Source organism: Arachis stenosperma, chromosome 10, assembly GCF_014773155.1.
Source record: "Arachis stenosperma cultivar V10309 chromosome 10, arast.V10309.gnm1.PFL2, whole genome shotgun sequence".
Taxonomy (NCBI): Eukaryota; Viridiplantae; Streptophyta; class Magnoliopsida; order Fabales; family Fabaceae; genus Arachis; species Arachis stenosperma.
In genome coordinates, this window is record NC_080386.1 from 33,670,725 (window position 1) to 33,688,741 (window position 18,017).

The 18,017-nt window shown below is 41.4% G+C and overlaps 3 protein-coding genes across 3 annotated transcripts; 1 reads left to right on the top strand and 2 right to left on the bottom strand.

The window, feature by feature from the left end:
- Positions 1-407: 407 nt before the first annotated feature.
- On the bottom strand, positions 408-1,941 carry LOC130956963 (uncharacterized). Its single transcript, XM_057883885.1, has 2 exons — positions 1,353-1,941; positions 408-703 (listed from the first exon to the last, which is right to left on the bottom strand). Exons 1-2 carry the CDS (start codon positions 1,939-1,941, stop codon positions 408-410), a joined length of 885 nt encoding a protein of 294 aa, XP_057739868.1.
- Positions 1,942-2,595: 654 nt separating this feature from the next.
- Positions 2,596-6,211, top strand: LOC130955755 (coronatine-insensitive protein 1-like). Its single transcript, XM_057882713.1, has 3 exons — positions 2,596-3,166; positions 4,240-4,711; positions 5,253-6,211. The coding sequence occupies exons 1-3, from the start codon at positions 2,676-2,678 to the stop codon at positions 6,051-6,053; spliced, it is 1,764 nt and encodes a 587-aa protein (XP_057738696.1). The 5' UTR covers positions 2,596-2,675; the 3' UTR covers positions 6,054-6,211.
- A 1,452-nt stretch (positions 6,212-7,663) lies between these two features.
- On the bottom strand, positions 7,664-8,349 carry LOC130956964 (transcription factor MYBS2-like). The gene is made up of 2 exons (XM_057883886.1): positions 8,276-8,349; positions 7,664-8,156 (listed from the first exon to the last, which is right to left on the bottom strand). Exons 1-2 carry the CDS (start codon positions 8,347-8,349, stop codon positions 7,664-7,666), a joined length of 567 nt encoding a protein of 188 aa, XP_057739869.1.
- Between the last annotated feature and the right edge of the window lie 9,668 nt (positions 8,350-18,017).

The following is an 18,017-nucleotide window of genomic DNA, read 5'->3' on the forward strand; positions in this document are numbered from 1 at the left end:
GGGACCGGCACTGAGCAGTTATGAAGCGTTAGAGGCTAAATTCTTGGATCAGTTTGGTGTTGCACCTAGGAAGGCAGACTGCAAGGGAAGTTTCATCAAGTTGACGTGGTTTTGAGCATTGAAAGATCGATTAGTATTGGTTGATGATATCCAGATTCCGAGGTACGTGAAGTGCCACATAATGTTATTGTTTGGGACCGTTATGTTTGGAGATAAGTCTGGAGCAGGGGTGCATTGGAAGTTTCTGCCATTACTCTGTAACTTTGCCGGGATCATACAGTTTAGTTGGGGATCGGCCTACCTGGTACACCTGTATAGAGCATTGTGTAGGGCAACTCGTGTTGACTGTAAGGAGATTGATGGTCCGCTGACACTCTTGCTTGCCTGGGCTTGGATCCGTCTACCATTCATTGCACCGATTCCAAGCAATCCTCGAATCTTTCTCTAGTACATGTGTGACTACCATTGTACCTCCTTATCTCCCAACAGAACTTTCTGGACATTTTGCTCACCCTGATCAGCCAATCACATCCTGTACCATACTGGGTGCATTTAGCATAGAATGTAGTCGGTTCTGACTTATGCACCCGATAATCTACACCTCTGTGGATTGTATAATCTTTCATCGCCTTAATTACTGCCTCCCTAGAACTGAATTCCATTTCCACGGTAAATTCACCATCTGGCATAAGGGAAAGCTCTGCTACAATCACATTACAAATTTTAGAGTTATCAGAACTAACAATCTAATAAACTAATAATCACAAAATAATGGAAAACGTAGTTGTCAAAATCGAAGCGGTGATCGAACCGGTCAGGTTACTGGGTCATTGGTTCAACCGGTGCATCACTGGTTGAACCGATTTACCCGGTCCTATGTAAATAAAAAATAAAGGATAGTAAAAAATTTTCACTAACATTTCAAAAATATCTAGCTATTCCAAAACAATATGAAATAGGAACAATAGTATTTTGTTAATTTTACGGAATTTGACTAGTTTTAACCGGTTCACTCCGAATTTAACCTGGTTGCACCGGTTCGTTGCTTTGTGCGGTCTCATCATGGGATCGGACCGGTCTAAGATCCGGTTTAACGATTTTTCGGTCAAACCGACCAGTCCGGTCGAATTGGCCGGTCCGGTCAAACTGGCCATTTCGGTCCGGTTTTATCAACGACGACGGAAAATACTACATCTCTCAGTCTACATGTTCACTTCATAATTAAACATTAAACAATTACTAATTACATGCTATATTTTGCCTATTTACCGTTGTCTTAACTATTTGTCCTAAACTCAAAACCCATGCACAAATCATACTTTAACAAATCTTAATTTAAATTGATGGCGCACCTGCATTTACGTATTGAGGAAACTTCGGTGCATGCATGGCCTCCAAATCCAACGACCGCATGAAACTTGGCTCCACAAACGGCTGTTGGTTTGCTAGTGCGTTTGCCACATCCGCCACATCTACCACCAAAGCCTCGTCAGCTTGATCTTTGTCTACACCCGGATCAACGACCTCGTAGTTACTTTCGAACTCTTCTTCACTATCACTGTTGTAATCTTCCAATTCAATATCTCGGTCCGCTGCAGATTGCTCGAACTCGATATACAGTTCAATGAACGATATTCGCGACCGACTTTCAAGATACACTGAAAATATTTTTTGCATGCTCGCTTCGTCGGTCACGTATTTCGTTTGAAATTGCAGGAACCCACCAAAGACAGATATAAAATATCTGTACAGAATAAACGACACTCTCCTAGATATTTGAGAATCCATCTTCTCACAAATGATACCTTTTAATTCTTCAAATGATAGTGTGAATGGAATAATAATATCTAACGGATTTTCACACACAAATTTTACTTCTTCTGATGTTTGTAATAAAGTTTGACCATGATAATACACTTTTAATCTTACTCTATCATCCATGATAATAGAGAAGAAGAGATCTACCAATAAGAAGAAGATATATGCAGAGAAGATGTTTAGAGACTTGTAGCACCGGAGAAGAAGAAAATGAAATGGGTTGGTCAGCTTGGGTAGGTACATATATATATCACACTCAAATCGGACCATCCGGCCGCTTGCATGGCCATTCGAATTTTGAACTAAAAATCGGACAGTCAGGTTACTAAACAGCCCGCCCAAAAAAATTTAAAACCCAGAAATCGTTGGGTCCGATTTGGGTGCCTGCTATTTTTTTTTTAATGCAGCCCTCAAATCGGTAAGTCTGATTTGGTTGGGCAAAAAAAAAATCTTTCCCATGCAACAAATCGCATGGTCCGACTTCTTTGCACGCAACATCCACCACGCACAAATTGGACGGTCCGATTTGTGCCCCTTCACACCTGCAAGAAATCGGACCGTCTAATTTTCCTCCGTTATCTAACTGCCATCACACCAATGTAAAATACCTATAAACTCCATAACCGGACATTACACTAAACCTTGCATTATATGCAAAAAAAATTGGCCCCAAGCACTCCAATATTAAAAAAAAAAGAGCCTTTTTTAAAATATTTATCTTTTAAAAATTTTCCAATTATTGTCCAAATTTCATTTTCATAGGCTCCGCTATATACATGAGAATATTACACAGCAAAGAAGATGGGACCGTACAAAAGATTCCATAGGCTCCATGCTCTCACTCTCACCTGAACCCCATGGCTGATAGTTTGGTCAGATCCGGAGCGAAACCCAAGACCTGCCACATCGACGCTGCCATGGAATGCGTCGTTCGCTACATCGACGACCCCAAAGACCGCAGCGCCGTCTCCCTTGTCTGTCGTCGATGGCACCAGCTCGATTCTCTTACACGCAAGCACGTCACCGTCGCCTTCTGCTACACCACCACTCCGGAGCGCCTTAGGCGGCGGTTCCCACGGCTGGAGTCCCTGAAGCTGAAGGGGAAGCCGAGGGCGGCGATGTTCAACCTCATACCGGAGGATTGGGGTGGTCACGTGACACCTTGGGTGAGGGAAATCTCGGAGGGTTTCGAGTTTCTGAAGAGCGTTCATTTCCGGCGAATGATTGTTAGGGATTCGGATCTTGAGCTTCTTGCGAGGTCACGTGGTCACGTGCTTGAGGCTTTGAAGCTTGATAAGTGTTCTGGTTTCTCCACTGATGGCCTTCTCTTTGTTACTAGGTTTTGCAGGTATGCTCTGAACTCTGCACTATTCCTTTTTTTTTTCATTTTTGTTTCTTTTTTCCCTAAAATAGAAAAGACCAAGTTTTCAATCATTTAAAGCATAAGTGGTTTTTTCTTTTTCTATTTTGACTCTCGTTCGAAGTTGGAACGTTGGAATCATGTTCCTATTTTGGGACCTGTAAACTGAACATGCCCTAATTTTATTATTTTATTTTATCTTTTAGGTTTTCTTGAGTAAAGTACAAAATTATCCGTAGAAGAAGAAGGAAATTCAAATATAACGAAAATTATTAACAAAAGATAATGTTTGCTTCAAAATTTTTAATTTTTGCGTAGATTGGACGAACGAATCAAGCCTTTTGGTATACCAGGGAAATTTTTGTTCTTTTATAGTTAAATTTGTCAGGGTATGATCTTTCATAACTAAATTTGGTACTTCACTTTGCGAATTTTCAACGGTTAAATTAGAAATTCTCATTTATTTTCCCAGTCCGTTGTGCTTTTACTATCACTCTGCTATTCCAATTGTTTGGCAGGAGTAAATAACCATTTTGACCCTAAAAGATTACAATTTTGACAAATTAAATTTCAAAAGATGTACATGACAAAATGATTTCCAAAGATATGTTGCGTCTGTCAAATTGAACCAAACGTTTAGTTAATTTACTTGTATAAGTTTGGTTCATTTTATCAAATAGAGAATATCTTTGGAGGTCATTTTCTCATTTGCATCTTTTGGGGTCGATTTTGTCAAAATCGTAATATTCCAGGGTGCAAAATGGCTATTTACTCGGTAGGAAGCTTTTGTTTCATACCCTTGGAATGATAAATTCTGCCTTATTTCATTTTAGACCAATATCCAAGATTTTTTTTTTTTCTGATAATTAGGCAAAATGCCGGGTGATGGGAAGATTTAACCTAGTTTTCCTGTTTCAAACTGATAGCAATTTTTAGTTGACTGATGTTTGGAGTATGCTGAATGTACTGATCAGTTTCTTAAACCAGATGCGATAATAATAATTGAATTCATGCCAACATAGTTATTGTGCAGCTCTGAATGTGAACTTCGAAATTTGCAGGAATTTAAGAGTCTTGTTTTTGGAGGAAAGCACAATTGTTGAGAAAGATTGTGAATGGCTGCATGAGCTTGCTTTGAACAATACTGTGCTTGAGACGCTGAATTTTTACTTGACAGACATTGCTGCTGTCAAATTTCAGGACCTGGAACTTATAGCCAAAAATTGTCCTAACTTAGTCTCTGTGAAAATTACTGATTCTGAAGTCTTGGATCTTGTGAACTTCTTTTGCTATGCCTCTGCTCTAGAAGAATTTAGTGGAGGTTCCTACAACTGCGAACCGGATAAGTACAATGCTGTTGTGTTACCAGAAAAATTACACCGATTGGGTTTGACATATATCGGAGGGAATGAGTTGCCGGTGGTGTTCAGGTGTGCATCCGGGCTTACAAAATTGGATCTGCTTTATTCATTTTTGGATTCAGAGGATCATTGTATGTTAATCGAGAGGTGCCCCAATTTGGAGGTCCTTGAGGTAAGTTCCAGAGCTCTTGCCATTTGAGATATCTTAATTTACCTGTCTACTTCTCTACTGGGTTGATGTTTGTATATATTGTTTTGAATTGAACTTCTTTGATCAAGCATAAAGGGAAATGTAGAAACTCTGAAAAAGAAAATAATTTTAAGTCGATAACAACATGAGTAAATACCCAATTTGGTCCCCAAATAATTTCAGATCGGACAGGTTAGTCTCTCCATCACTTTCAATCAAGTTTTTAATATGCATGTGGACAAATAATTCTCTTAACAAATTTAATCCTAAGACAATTAGGTCCCAAAAATTATCATTATAAGACAAATTAGTCATTTTCAAAACAACGAAGGGACCAATTTGTTCAACAGGAGTAATTCTTGAGGAAATAAAAACTTATTGGGGACCAAAGCGTCAGGATTTAAAATTCCTTATGGACCAATTTGGGTGTTTAACTGTTTATTCATAACAACATCTTGAGACAAAATAGTTTATTTTGAATGGCCAGAATTGTATTTTTAATATTATATTTCCCCATGGACAGTCGAGGAATGTGATTGGAGATAGAGGATTGGAAGTTCTTGCTCGCTGTTGTAAGAGGTTTAAAAGGCTTAGGATTGAACGAGACAGTGATGAAGTTGGTACTAGTGTTACCCATAAAGGATTGATTGCTTTGTCACAGGGATGTCCAGAACTAGAATATTTGGCTGTTTATGTATCTGACATGACGAATGCCTGTCTCGAGCACATCGGTACTCACTCCAAAAATCTCTATGATTTTCGGCTTGTCTTGCTTGATCACCGTGAAAAAATAACTGATTTGCCACTTGACAATGGAGTAAGGGCTTTACTCATGGGTTGCGACAAGCTTATAAGATTTGCACTATATCTGCGTCCCGGGGGCTTGACCGACAAGGGTCTTGGCTATATTGGGAAATACAGCCAAAATGTTAGGTGGATGCTGCTTGGTTACCTTGGGGAGTCTGATGCAGGGCTTTTGGAATTCTCTAAGGGATGTCCTAATCTTCAGAAACTTGAAATGAGAGGTTGTTATCATTTCAGCGAGCGTGCACTAGCTGCTGCTGCGACGCAACTGGCTTCGCTTAGGTACTTGTGGGTGCAAGGATGTGGGCAATCTACTTCCAGAGGTGATCTTGTGGCTATGGCTCGCCCCTTTTGGAATATTGAGTTGATTCCTTCGAGGCGTGTGATTGCCAATGATGAATCTCGAGGCCCTGTAGCTGTTGAGCATCCGGCACACATTCTTGCATATTACTCTCTTGCCGGACAGAGATCTGATTTTCCAGATTCTGTTGTACCTCTGGATTCTACCACACGTGTATAATCCTTTTTCTTGAAAGATGCAACTGTTATTTTCTCTATTCTGTGCCATTGTTGACACCTTTGATTGAACAAATTGGGAGACTATAAATGTTATATAGAATCATTTGCTTCATTGTCTGAAATTCTGAATGTATATAATAAGATCGTAGGTTCAAGACAGGCTTCCCAATTGAATCTCAGTCTGTCTCTGATTCGGAGGACACGTCTTTGATGAAACAATAGAGGTCGAATTTACCTAAATCTAAATTCTTAGTTAGAAAAAAGTCTTTACTTCTTTAGTTAGATAATATTTCTTAAAGAGAAGTTTTGAACTTTTTTCTATTTAATATTAAACATTTGTCTTTTTGTTTGGAATGTTCAGTGAGACTGATTTTGGAAAAAATAGTGGAAATTAGATATTAATATAAACATATGGAATTAATACCTTAACTTTCTTATGATGCTTAGCAGAGTTTAACTTGCAATTAAGAAAACAATTTTAATGTAAAACTAGTGTGTTCAAAATTGTATTCACATTGTACAAGCTTAAATATCAAATCCAATATCCTTAATTTACTAGTTTACATGAAAACTCCTTACTATGGAGCGCGCTCCATATTAAACAAGCTTAAATATCAAGTCAAATGAACATGGGTAAAAACTATTATTAATTAGTAATCAACAAAAGAATTCTCTTGTGCAAAAATAGATATAATAAGATTCTCATTTGACATTCTATTAGGGTGTGTATGGGTCGGGTGAAAGCGGGTTTGATGTGACTCAGATTCGGCCCGAAATATATACCAGGCCTATTTATTAGACCCGAATCCGGCCCTAAACTTGATAAAACCTATACACTTTCGGATCACGATTATATTGGGTAAAAATCGGGTGAAAACCGGATCGTTAACATTACATTACCTTGATACTTTTTTTATAAGCTAGTATGTGAAAATATCCAAATTTTCAAGACTCCAACTATTATTTGACATGGTAAAATTCACTTAGAAAAATATAACAAGAATCAACTTTTCTCTAAAATTAAAATATAACCATAATCAATACTAATATTGTATAATAACACCAAATATTTAAATTAATACAAATAACATAATATTATGCATTAGTCTAAAATCTTATGCATTTTAAACATAAAACATTAACTTATAGTCTTATAATAACTAATAACACAATATATTAAGGTTTACAATACTTAAATTCCACATAAGAATAGCCATCATCCATCACTAATAACACAAAAATATTAATTGTGTATAATGACCGGACCACCGGACCGAGTTCGGGCGACTCGAGCCATGGCCCAGACCTGACCGGAAATAATGACCGGGTCTACTTTTTGAGACCCTTACCCGACTCCAGACCCAATGAAATCACACAAAATTAGTCCCTAAACTGTTCAGGGTCGGGTCGGGTCAGGCCATACACACCCTTAATTTTATCCAAAATTCCTTTCAAGTATGGACTTAAAAGCAAATTTGACAGAGGAGTTGAGTACACTATGCTGAAAAGTGAAAAATTAGTTTTATCCTACTAAGATAAGATAAATATAGACTAATCATAATGCCTACGTTTTAGAACCAACGGTATACGAACAGTTGCTAGTGTGTCTCTTTATAAAAGAATCCTCGGAATTATTGTATGGGGTGGTATGCACCAAGAATTACCGTCAAAGGTCACACCCTGAGCAACTAAGCTCTCTAAAGCCTCACGGAAACACTGATCACATTCATAAGGATCATCGCTATGCAAATTACCAGAATTCGGAATGACCTCAAATTGATTATTGTTGGCACTCTCCAAACTTATTATTGGCTCTACATCATTGTGCTGATCAATGATACCATGTTGCACTTGTGGCTCCCTAATGGTCAATGTCTTCTCCAACTTGTTAGGTTCAGTTTCTCCAACATTGGAAGCATTATTCATATCATGGATATTATTGCACCTTCTTTTATTAGTGTTCTCTTCAGATTGTTCTTGTTGTTTTAAAAAGTACTTTTGAGCATGACTGGCAACTTGCTTTGGAGTCTTCGACGGTACAAACTCGCGAGATATTCTTTTATACTTTCCTTTACCATATTTTTCAACTCCTTTCAAAAATTGCCTAAAACCAGAAATATAATCATGTTAAGCAAATATTACAAGAGATTAAGAGAATTTAATAGTATAGGAATTCAAATTATAAAATAGTCATTGGTTTTAATGTTCTTATATAAAACTCACTCGCGTTCTTCTGGGTTCCAATGGATAACCTCCTTCTCTTCCATATATAGCTGTTGCAGGTCTCTTTCTACCATAGCTAGAAGAAGTACAAGATAATGAAGAATAGTTGGGAACAAAAAATGGCTTTGGCACCATGTTTTGAAGAATTTGTGTTGAATGCAGTTTTGAACCTTGTCTTACTAAACCACAAAAGAAGATTATTACTGTTAGAAACTATAAAAATAACCAAGAACATGTTTGATTTAGGATTGGTGTTACATAAAATAGTTCTAAGTTGTAAGGATACAGGTACAGGTGCGGAAATTTTAGCCAAAAACAAAAGCATACAAACTTACAAAGTGCGTTAGTATATATAAATATATGTAAATTCACAAAATTTTTAAAAGTTGTACTGAATGTTTACGGTATGGGTTGTGAGATGGATCAGGGACTTACGGGTTGAAATAGTGGCCAAATCATTTGACTGGAGCAATGGGAGTGGTACTTGCAAAGACACTCTAACGCTCAAATCAAAATGGATATGAGAGATATGAGATGTGTAGAATGAATGACATACCCCATGGGCCTGGAGCTCCCTTCTATATAAGTGATGACAATTATCTTATCTTATTTTATTTGACCAAGATAAGAAAATTATTCTTATTTGAATGCAGAGGTCTAATAAACTGGTTTTGGGCCTTCTAAAAATAAGAAATAGGATCCGGGTATCCGAATTCAGAAGCCGTTTCAGGTGCGGAATCCGAAAGGCAGGTCTGTAACCGTAACAAAAGTAAATAATATTTTTTAACTAGCAAGAATATATATATTTTATAACAAAATTCAAAACTAAAACTAAATAGTATATATAAATATATTTAGTATTTTCTAAATTAAAACTAAATATTTAAATAGTTTAAATAGTTAACTTAATGTCTTAAACTTTACATTTAAATTAGGACTTGGTCTAAACTTTAAAGACCAAAACTAAAATTTTTTAGTACTTGTTACGTTGGGTAACCGGAGGTTAATGAGCTGGACTCATTAGGTTGGCCCAATCGTATGAGGGAGGAAGCCTTTGAGCGGGTTAGCACCTTTAGAGACTCCTTCCGACTTGTGAGTGTGGGAGAATGGGGGGTGGTACCTGCAAAAACACTCTGATGCCTAAGTTAGCAAGGGTGTGAGCAGGTCTAGAGAGTATTGAGACTTAGAGATACCTGAGAGATGTCAATGTATTTATAGTGGTGAACCAATAACCACCGTTGAAGTAGTTCCATCTTTTAGGGTGGATAACCGTCCCTTTATCTTAGGGAGGTTACGATATGGCTCCTGGAAGTGGGTTGAGAGATTTTAGGGGCAGTTATTATCTGCCAGGTAACCTTTGATCCTGACTTCCTTAGAGCAAGCCGTAGGGAGCACCGACCTCTTGAGAGGAGGTCGGTATATTGAGGAGTCCAATTAGTGGGTTGGATCTCGCTACATGGAATTGGGCCTTAGCGTTGGGTCAGGGTATGAACAGTGCCCCTACTCGAGCCCAATTCCTTTTAAGGGTTGGGGTCGAGTATTATAACTCAGGACCGTAGCCGATGTGATAAGGATCCGACGTGATTTTTCGGAACCGACGTGTTTTAAAAGTTTTCAACAGTCGCGTCAAATCAAACGTCGCGTCTCTTAAGGGTCTGAGCATTTATACGCGGGGGCGGTTACATTGGTAACGGTGTAACTTTTGAATGGTCTGCGTTGTTTTTACCTTTGTGCCCCTAACGTGTGTATAAATATTTTTCCTTCTTCTTGCTTGTTTCGTTTCTGAAAACTTTTTCCATCTACACCCTTTGAAAGAAGAAAGCTCCTTCCTTTTCGAGTGCTGTTGCTTCCATTTTCTTGCAAGAGAAAAAGGTAAGTTTCTTTTCTCATCCTTTCTCTGTAGAGTTGCATGTTTTTTTACTTGAGAGGAGAGTTGGTCGTAGATTTTGTTTTGTCAGGGATCTGACTTCAGGCCCCCTTAGAAACCCTATTTTTGATCCCTTTTTCTTTTCTTTGTAGGTTTTTTCTAGAAAAACAAAAAATGTCTTCTATTAAAATTCTTGCTCAATGGGTGGATGTCACGGTTTTGGGGGAAGAGCCCTTTGTTGATACGGACTTCATCACCAACTTCCGCACTCATCATAGGCTTTGTTCCTCTGATGAGGACGAGCCGAAATATGAACTGGTTGTCCCAAGTCCCGAAGACCGGGTTTGCTTTGGGAGGGCCTCTGAGGCAGCCCCTCATTTTTTCTATATATATGAGAGTATGATTACTCGCCTGGGCGTTTTTTCCCTTTTTCCGACTTTGAGATTGATGTTTTAGGCCACTGTCGTGTTGCTCCTACACACCTCTACCCCAACTCTTGGGATTTTTGAAAATTTATCAATTCATTAGCCATGCCCTAGATTTCCCGACTTCTTTGAGGATTTTTTTTCTTTTTCACATGACTAAGCCCTTCAGTGGGCAAAATAACAAACAACAATGGGTTTCTTTCCGGGCTATACAAGGCCGGAGAGTTTTTACCCTTTTTGATGAATCCTTCCATGACTTTAAAAATTTCTTTTTCAAAGTGCAAGCTGTAGAAGGTCACCACCCTTTTTTTCCTGGATGAAAATTCTTCCCCTCGCTTTCCTCTGCACTGGTTAGAGGCCTCTCCTTGCGAGAAATATAGTTTAGATGATTTGGACGAGGTGGAGGCCGCCATCGTTGGGTTCCTCCGAGAAGTTTGGGGAAGAGCCCCTTATTTGGATACCAAGAAATTCCTCCAGGGTTCCCCGACCTTTGTGCAGGCCCAATTAGGTAGTGCCATATTGGTTTGTTGGGTCTTCCGATTTTCCGAGTTGTTTTCTCTGATTTGTTTTATTGACTTTTTTTTAATGGTTTTTGCAGAGATGGCGAAGAGAAATTCGAGGAAGTCTTACCAGAGGGTTCAGGAGGCCAAAGGTAGATCCCGCGCCCGGGTTGGTGGTGCCAGGACAGCCGGTCCTTCTCCTCCCCCTTCTTCTCACAGTTTGGGAACCCCCGCCCGACCTATCGTTATTTCCTCGGCTTCTTCTCTGCCGCCCCCTTCTTTCCGACTTTCTCCTGAGCCAGAAAAGAAAAAACGCAAGGCTCTAGAGTCTGGCTCTCCTTTCGAAGGTGAGGCCAAGGTGGATGCGCGTCAATTCATCCGGGAGCATATCTATCCTTATACACGTATAAGTATGGATGATGCTTCTCTTCGGAACCACCTTACTATTCTGGCTCAGGAGAGTGTTAGGGCAGCGGGGGTGTGCAACAAATTTCTTGATATTTTTGAGAAGACTTCCCTTTGCTCTTTGAGCTCATCCCAAAAGGTTGAAGAGCTAGAGAGGAAGATTCTTTTGTATCAAGAATCTGAGAGGAGTCTGAAGGAGGAGGTTACCAAGCTGAGGGAGGAGAGGGATAATCTTCGGAAGGAGGGGGACAAGTTGAAGGGCCGATGCTTTATGGCGGAGGGCCTACGAGAGAAGGTGGAGCAGAGCTATTCAAGTTTGTTCCAAGACCTTGTGGAGGTCAAAAAAGATCTGGTGAGGGTTCGGGATGCTTATGCGGAGCTGGAGGACTCTATTGCTGAGGGATCCGAGGAGGCATGGAGGGTTTTTAAGGAACATGTTGGAGTTATTGCTCCCGACTTGGACCTCTCACCTTTGGATCCGGACAAGGTTGTAATCGATGGGGCTATCGTGTCTCCTCCTCGACCTGTCTCTGAATCCGAGCTGAAGACTCGGGGTCAGAGAATCATAGAGTCTTCCTCCCGACCAGATGATGCTCCGAGTTCCTCCAAGGCTTCTGAAACTTCTCCTCCAACTCCTATGGAAGTCTCTTTCCCTAACTCTGGTGGTGCTCTGACTACTCTTCCAGGTGGTGATGGTGATGCCCTTTGAAAAATTATCTCTGGCTATATGGGGGCCCGGCCTGTGGGTCCCCATTTTTTTTAAACTATTTATTTTTATGTTGATGTGGTATGCGGTTGACATCTTCTTGGCCTTTTATGGCCGTAAACAAAATATTTAAATATTTAAAAATACCCTTTTTTGGACAAGGGTTTAGGTTATTTTTGTTGGTTGTGTGCATGCTCTTTCTGTTTTAGGTTTTCGAAACCTTTTTTGATCTTTTTGTTCCGAAAAAACCCCCCCTTTTTTTTTGCTGGCTGTCCCTTTTTTTAAGTTTTTCTTTGAACTTTCCTTGAAGGTTTGGGACAGTCTTTATTGCCTTATATGGATTTTCTGACCTCTTTTCAGTATTCCTTATGCTCAATTTTTTGATATATTGATTTTTCATAACTTAGGTTATTTTTGCGATGCATTTCTTTGTTTCTCGAAATTTCCGATTTGTTAATCGGTTAATTTCCAAGTTTATTCACGATCGACTTTTATAACCTCTTTACACCGACTTGTACCTCGTCGTTTTATTCTGACGACCATCTAGGTCGGTTCATGGGATTTTTATGCTTTGTCGAGCTTAAGTCGGCGCGTTTCATAAAAAGCAAGAAGGAATTTATAAGAGATATTTGAAAAAGATCTTTATTTATTTGCAAATGTAATTTATCGCTACTAAGGGTTTCGGGGTATCTATGACCTCTTAGTCTCTACTGTGATGCCTCGTTAAAAATCCTTCTTCAGAAAAAACCCTTTTTTACTTTGGGAAAAAATCATGAAGTTTGGGAAAAGAGTACATCAGGGAGTAGAGTTCGCTTTTAGCTGTAGTACCTTTTCATATTACAAGCACGCCACGACCTGGGTAACTCGGTGCCATTCAAGTCGGTCACCTTGTAATAACCTTTTCCTAGGACCTCGCTAATCTTGTAGGGTCCCTTCCAATTAGCGGCGAGCTTTCCTTCCCCAGACTTGTTGACTCCTATGTCATTTCTAATTAGGACCAAGTCGTCTGAGGCGAAGCTCCTTCGAATGACTTTCTGGTTATATCTGTTCGTCATCCTTTGCTTCAATGCTGCTTCTCTAATATGGGCTCGTTCACGGACTTCAGGGAGAAGTTCGAGTTCTTCTTTGTGCCCCTTTATGTTTCCCACCTCATCGTAGAAGTTCACCCTTGGGCTTTGCTCGTTGATTTCAACCGGTATCATGGCTTCTACGCCATAAGCAAGTCGGAAGGGTGTTTCTCCTGTGACAGACTGAGGTGTGGTCCGATAAGCCCAAAGTACTTGTGGGAGTTCCTCGGCCCATGCTCCTTTTGCATCCTGCAATCTTTTCTTCAACTCTGCCAATATGACTTTGTTTGCAGATTCGGTTTGTCCATTTGCTTGTGGATGTTCCACCGATGTGAATTGATGTTTGATTTTCATACTGGCTACCAGGTTTTTGAAGGTTGAGTCGGTGAATTGAGTGCTATTATCAGTGGTGATGGAGTGGGGTACCCCATACCTAGTGATAATATTCTTGTAGAGGAACTTCCGACTCCTCTGAGCAGTGATAGTGGCCAATGGTTCTGCTTCTATCCACTTTGTGAAGTAATCCACTCCCACTATTAGATATTTTACTTGCCCCGGCGCTTGTGGGAATGATCCTAGTAAGTCCAATCCCTATTTTGCGAAGGGCCATGGGGAAGTTATGCTAATGAGTTCCTCGGGAAGGGCTAAATGGAAGTTTGCGTGCATTTGGCATGGCTGGCACTTTTTCACAAATTCCATGGAGTCTTTTTGTAAGGTCGACCAGTAGAATCCAGCTCAGATTACCTTCTTAATTAACGACCTTGCTCCAAGATGATTTCCGCAGATCCCATTGTGTACCTCCTCTAGCACCTCGGTTGTCTTTGAGGTCGGGACGCACTTTAGTAATGGTGTTGATATCCCCCTTTTATAGAGGATATTTTTCACCAGCGTGTAGTTTTGTGCTTCCCTCCGGATTTTCTTGGCCTCTTTTTCCTCTTTGGGGAGGATGTCGAATTTCAGGTATTCGACAAAGGGCTTCATCCATCCGAGGTCTAATCCGATGATTTCAAAGACATCTTGAGCAACCTCCACTTTGTCCACGGAGGGTTCAGGGAAAGTTTTTTGGATCAGGCTTCTGTTATTTCCTCCTAGTTTGGTACTTGCTAGCTTGGAGAGGGCGTATGCCCTGCTGTTGAGATCCCAAGTTATATGCTTTACCTCGGTCTCTTCGAAGTGCCTAAGGTGCTCCAAGGTTTTGTCCAAGTATTTTTTCATGTTGGGATCTTTGGCCTGATACTCTCCGTTTATTTGGGAGGTCACCACCTGAGAGTTGCTGAATATTATTACTTTAGTCACACCGACTTCTTCTGCCAGTTTTAACCCTGCGATCAAGGCTTCATATTCTGCCTGGTTGTTGGAAGCTAGGAACTCAAACTTGAGGGAAACTTCAATTTGCGTTCCCCCTTCGCTGACCAATATTATGCCTGCTCTGCTTCCAGCTTTATTGGAGGACCCATCTACATATAACTCCCATGCAGTGGATTTCTCTTCTTGATTCCCCGCGCACTCCGCTAGGAAGTCGGTGAGGCATTGAGCTTTTATTGCCGTTCGGGCTTCGTATTTCAAGTCGAACTCGGAGAGCTCGATTGTCCACTGAACCATACTTCCCGCAATGTCCGTCTTCTGGAGGACTTGCTTTATGGGCTGGTTCGTTCGGACTTTTATCGTGTGCGCTTGGAAATACGGCCGTAATCGGCGTGAGGCCACTACTAAGGAGTATGTAACTTTTCAAGTTTTTGATACTTTAGTTCTGGGCCCTGTAGAACTCTGCTAGTGAAGTATATAGGATGATGTCCGGCTTCATCTTTCCGTACTAGAGCTGATGCTATAGCTTTGTCTGCTACTGACAGGTATAGGACGAGTTCTTCCCCGACTAGGGGTCGGGTCAGGATTGGAGGCTGGCTTAAGAACTTTTTGAACTCCCGGAAAGCTTCTTGGCACTCCGAAGTCCATTCGAACTGGCATCCTTTTCTTAGTAGGGAGAATAGTGGGAGGGATCTTAGTGCTAATCTCGCGAGGAACCTAGAAAGGGCGGCAAGCCTTCCATTTAATTGCTGGACCTCCTTCAGGCAAGTCGGGCTTTTCATTTCCAAGATAGCTTTACACTTATCGATGTTTGCTTCGATTCCTCTTTGTGTAAGCATGAACCCTAGAAACTTTCCTGCTTCCACTACGAAGGTGCATTTTGTGGGATTTAGTCTCATCCCATGCGACCTTACGGTGTCTAAAACTTGCGAGAGGTCTGTCAGGAGGTCTGCTTCCTCCTTAGTTTTTACCAGCATGTCATCTACGTAGACCTCCATTAAGTTCTCAAGGTGGGGGGCAAACACTTTATTCATCAACCTTTGATACGTGGCCCCGGCATTTTTTAACCCAAATGGCACCACGTAGCAGTAATTCGCTCTAGATGTGATGAATGAAGTTTTTTCCTCATCTAGCTTGTACATCGGGATTTGGTTGTATCCGAGTAAGCATCCATAAACGACAAGTATTGATACCCTGAGCTTGCATCTACTAGGGTGTCAATACTGGGGAGTGGATACGGGTTTTTGGGGCATGCTTTATTTAGGTCGGTATAGTCGACGCACATCCTCCACTTGCCGTTTTGTTTTTTAACTAGTACTACATTTGCTAGCCATGCCGGGTATTTGACCTCTCGGATGAAGCTGGCTTCCAAGAGGGCTTGTACTTGCTCTTTCACCACCTGGGCTCGTTCTGCGCCGAGCTTACGCCTGCGTTGCTGTACGGGTCGTGATCCGGGGTGTACTGAAAGTTTGTGGGACATGAGACGAGGGTCTATCCCTGGCATGTCGGAAGCTTTCGAGGCGAAGAGGTCAGAATTTTGTTGTAGGAGCTTTATTAGCCTTTGTTTCAGATCTTCGCCTAGGCTGGCTCCTATGTTGGTTGTTTTCCTTCCTCTTTTCCGATTTGAACCTCTTCGGTTCTTCCACCCGGCTGTGGTCGCAGCTCTTCCCTTGCTTTTATTCCTCCGAGTTCAATGGTGTGGATTTCCTTGCTCTTTCCTCAGAGGTTTAAGCTTTCGTTGTAGCACTTTCTCGCCAATTTTTGGTCTCCTCGTACTGTCGCTATTCCCTTAGGTGTTGCAAATTTCATGCAAAGGTGAGGAGTTGACACCACCGCTCCGAGCCGATTTAACGTAGTCCTGCCGATTAAGGTGTTATACGCCGATCCGACATCAATGACGATGAAGTCAATGCTCAGAATTTTGGAACTTTCCCCCTTTCCAAAGGTTGTGTGTAGGGGGATGTATCCTAGTGGCTTTATTGTCATGTCTCCTAATCCATATAGGGTGTCCGGGTAAGCTTTTAGCTCCCTTTCATCCAACCCTAACTTGTCAAATGCAGGCTTAAAAAGTATATCTGCCGAACTCCCTTGGTCCACCAAGATCCTGTGGAGGTTGGAATTTGCCAAGATCATGGTTATCACCACCGGGTCGTCATGCCCGGGTACGATCCCCTGCCCGTCCTCTTTGGTGAACGAGATGGTTGGGAGATCGGGAGACTCGTTTCCTTCTTGATAAACTCGCTTCAGGTGTCTTTTGCGAGATGATTTGGTTAGTCCCCCTCCTGCGAATCCTCCAGAGATCATATGTATGTGTCTCTCGGGAGTTTGTGGCGGCGGGTCTCTTCTGTCTTCATCATCTCACTTCCTTTTTTCATGATTGTCCGACCTATTCGTGAGATATCTATCAAGTCAGCCTTCCCTGGCCAACCTTTCTATCACATTTTTGAGGTCGTAGCAATCATTTGTTGGGTGGCCATATATCTTATGGTATTCGTAGTAGTCGTTGCGACTCCCCCCTTTTTTATTTTTAATGGGTCTGGGAGGCGGCAATCTTTCAGTGTTGCAGATTTCTCTGTACACATCTACTAGGGAGACTTTTAGAGGAGTGTAGGAGTGATATCTCCTAGGTCTGTCGGGGCCAACCTCCTCTTTTTTCTTTGGCTCCCTTTCTTTTTCTTTTGCTGAGTGAGGGGGCCCCAGTCGCCAGCTGGGTTCCCGTAGTTTGGCATTTTCCTCCATGTTGATGTACTTTTCTGCTCTCTCCTGTACATCGCTCAAAGAGGTCGGGTGCCTTTTTGATATGGACTGAGAGAATGGGCCTTCTCTAAGTCCATTTACTAATCCCATGATAACTGCCTCCGTGAGCAGATCTTGAATTTCCAAACACGCTTTGTTGAACCTTTCCATGTAATCACGCAGAGGTTCCCCAACCTCTTGTTTAACTCCCAGGAGGCTCGGCGCGTGTTTTACTTTATCCTTCTGGATGGAGAATCGCAGTAGAAATTTTCTTGAGAGGTCCTCAAAGCTGGTAACCAACCTTGGAGGGAGGCTATCGAACCACTTCATCGCCGCTTTCGACAGGGTGGTCGGAAAAGCCTTGCAGCGTGTTGCATCAGAGGCATCAGTCAGATACATCCGACTTTTAAAATTGCTTAAATGATGCTTTGAGTCTGTGGTTCCGTCATAGAGGTTCATATCAGGGCTTTTGAAGTTTCTTGGAACTTTTGCCCTCATTATGTCCTCGCTGAACGGGTCCTCTCCTCCCAGGGGCGACTCTTCTCGGTCGCCGCGGGAGTTTCGGCTTTTAAGGGAGGATTCAAGTTTTAAGAGTTTTTCTTCCAACTCTTTTCGTCGTTCTATTTCCTCCCGGAGGTTTCTTTCCGCCTCTCGCTGTCGTTCTAGTTCCTGTTCCAGTTGCTCCAGACGACCTTGGTGGCCATGGACCAGGCCCATTAGTTCAGTCGCGT

Coding starts and splice junctions, on each gene's coding strand:
- LOC130956964 (XM_057883886.1), bottom strand. CDS start 8,349: ATGGTAGAAAGAGACCTGCAACAGCTATATATGGAAGAGAAGGAGGTT. Junction 8,157..8,275: donor TGGAACCCAGAAGAACGCGA/GTGAGTTTTATA, acceptor TTCTGGTTTTAG/GCAATTTTTGAAAGGAGTTG.
- LOC130956963 (XM_057883885.1), bottom strand. CDS start 1,941: ATGGATGATAGAGTAAGATTAAAAGTGTATTATCATGGTCAAACTTTA. Junction 704..1,352: donor TCCTCAATACGTAAATGCAG/GTGCGCCATCAA, acceptor ATGTGATTGTAG/CAGAGCTTTCCCTTATGCCA.
- LOC130955755 (XM_057882713.1), top strand. CDS start 2,676: ATGGCTGATAGTTTGGTCAGATCCGGAGCGAAACCCAAGACCTGCCAC. Junction 3,167..4,239: donor TTTGTTACTAGGTTTTGCAG/GTATGCTCTGAA, acceptor CGAAATTTGCAG/GAATTTAAGAGTCTTGTTTT. Junction 4,712..5,252: donor CCAATTTGGAGGTCCTTGAG/GTAAGTTCCAGA, acceptor CCCCATGGACAG/TCGAGGAATGTGATTGGAGA.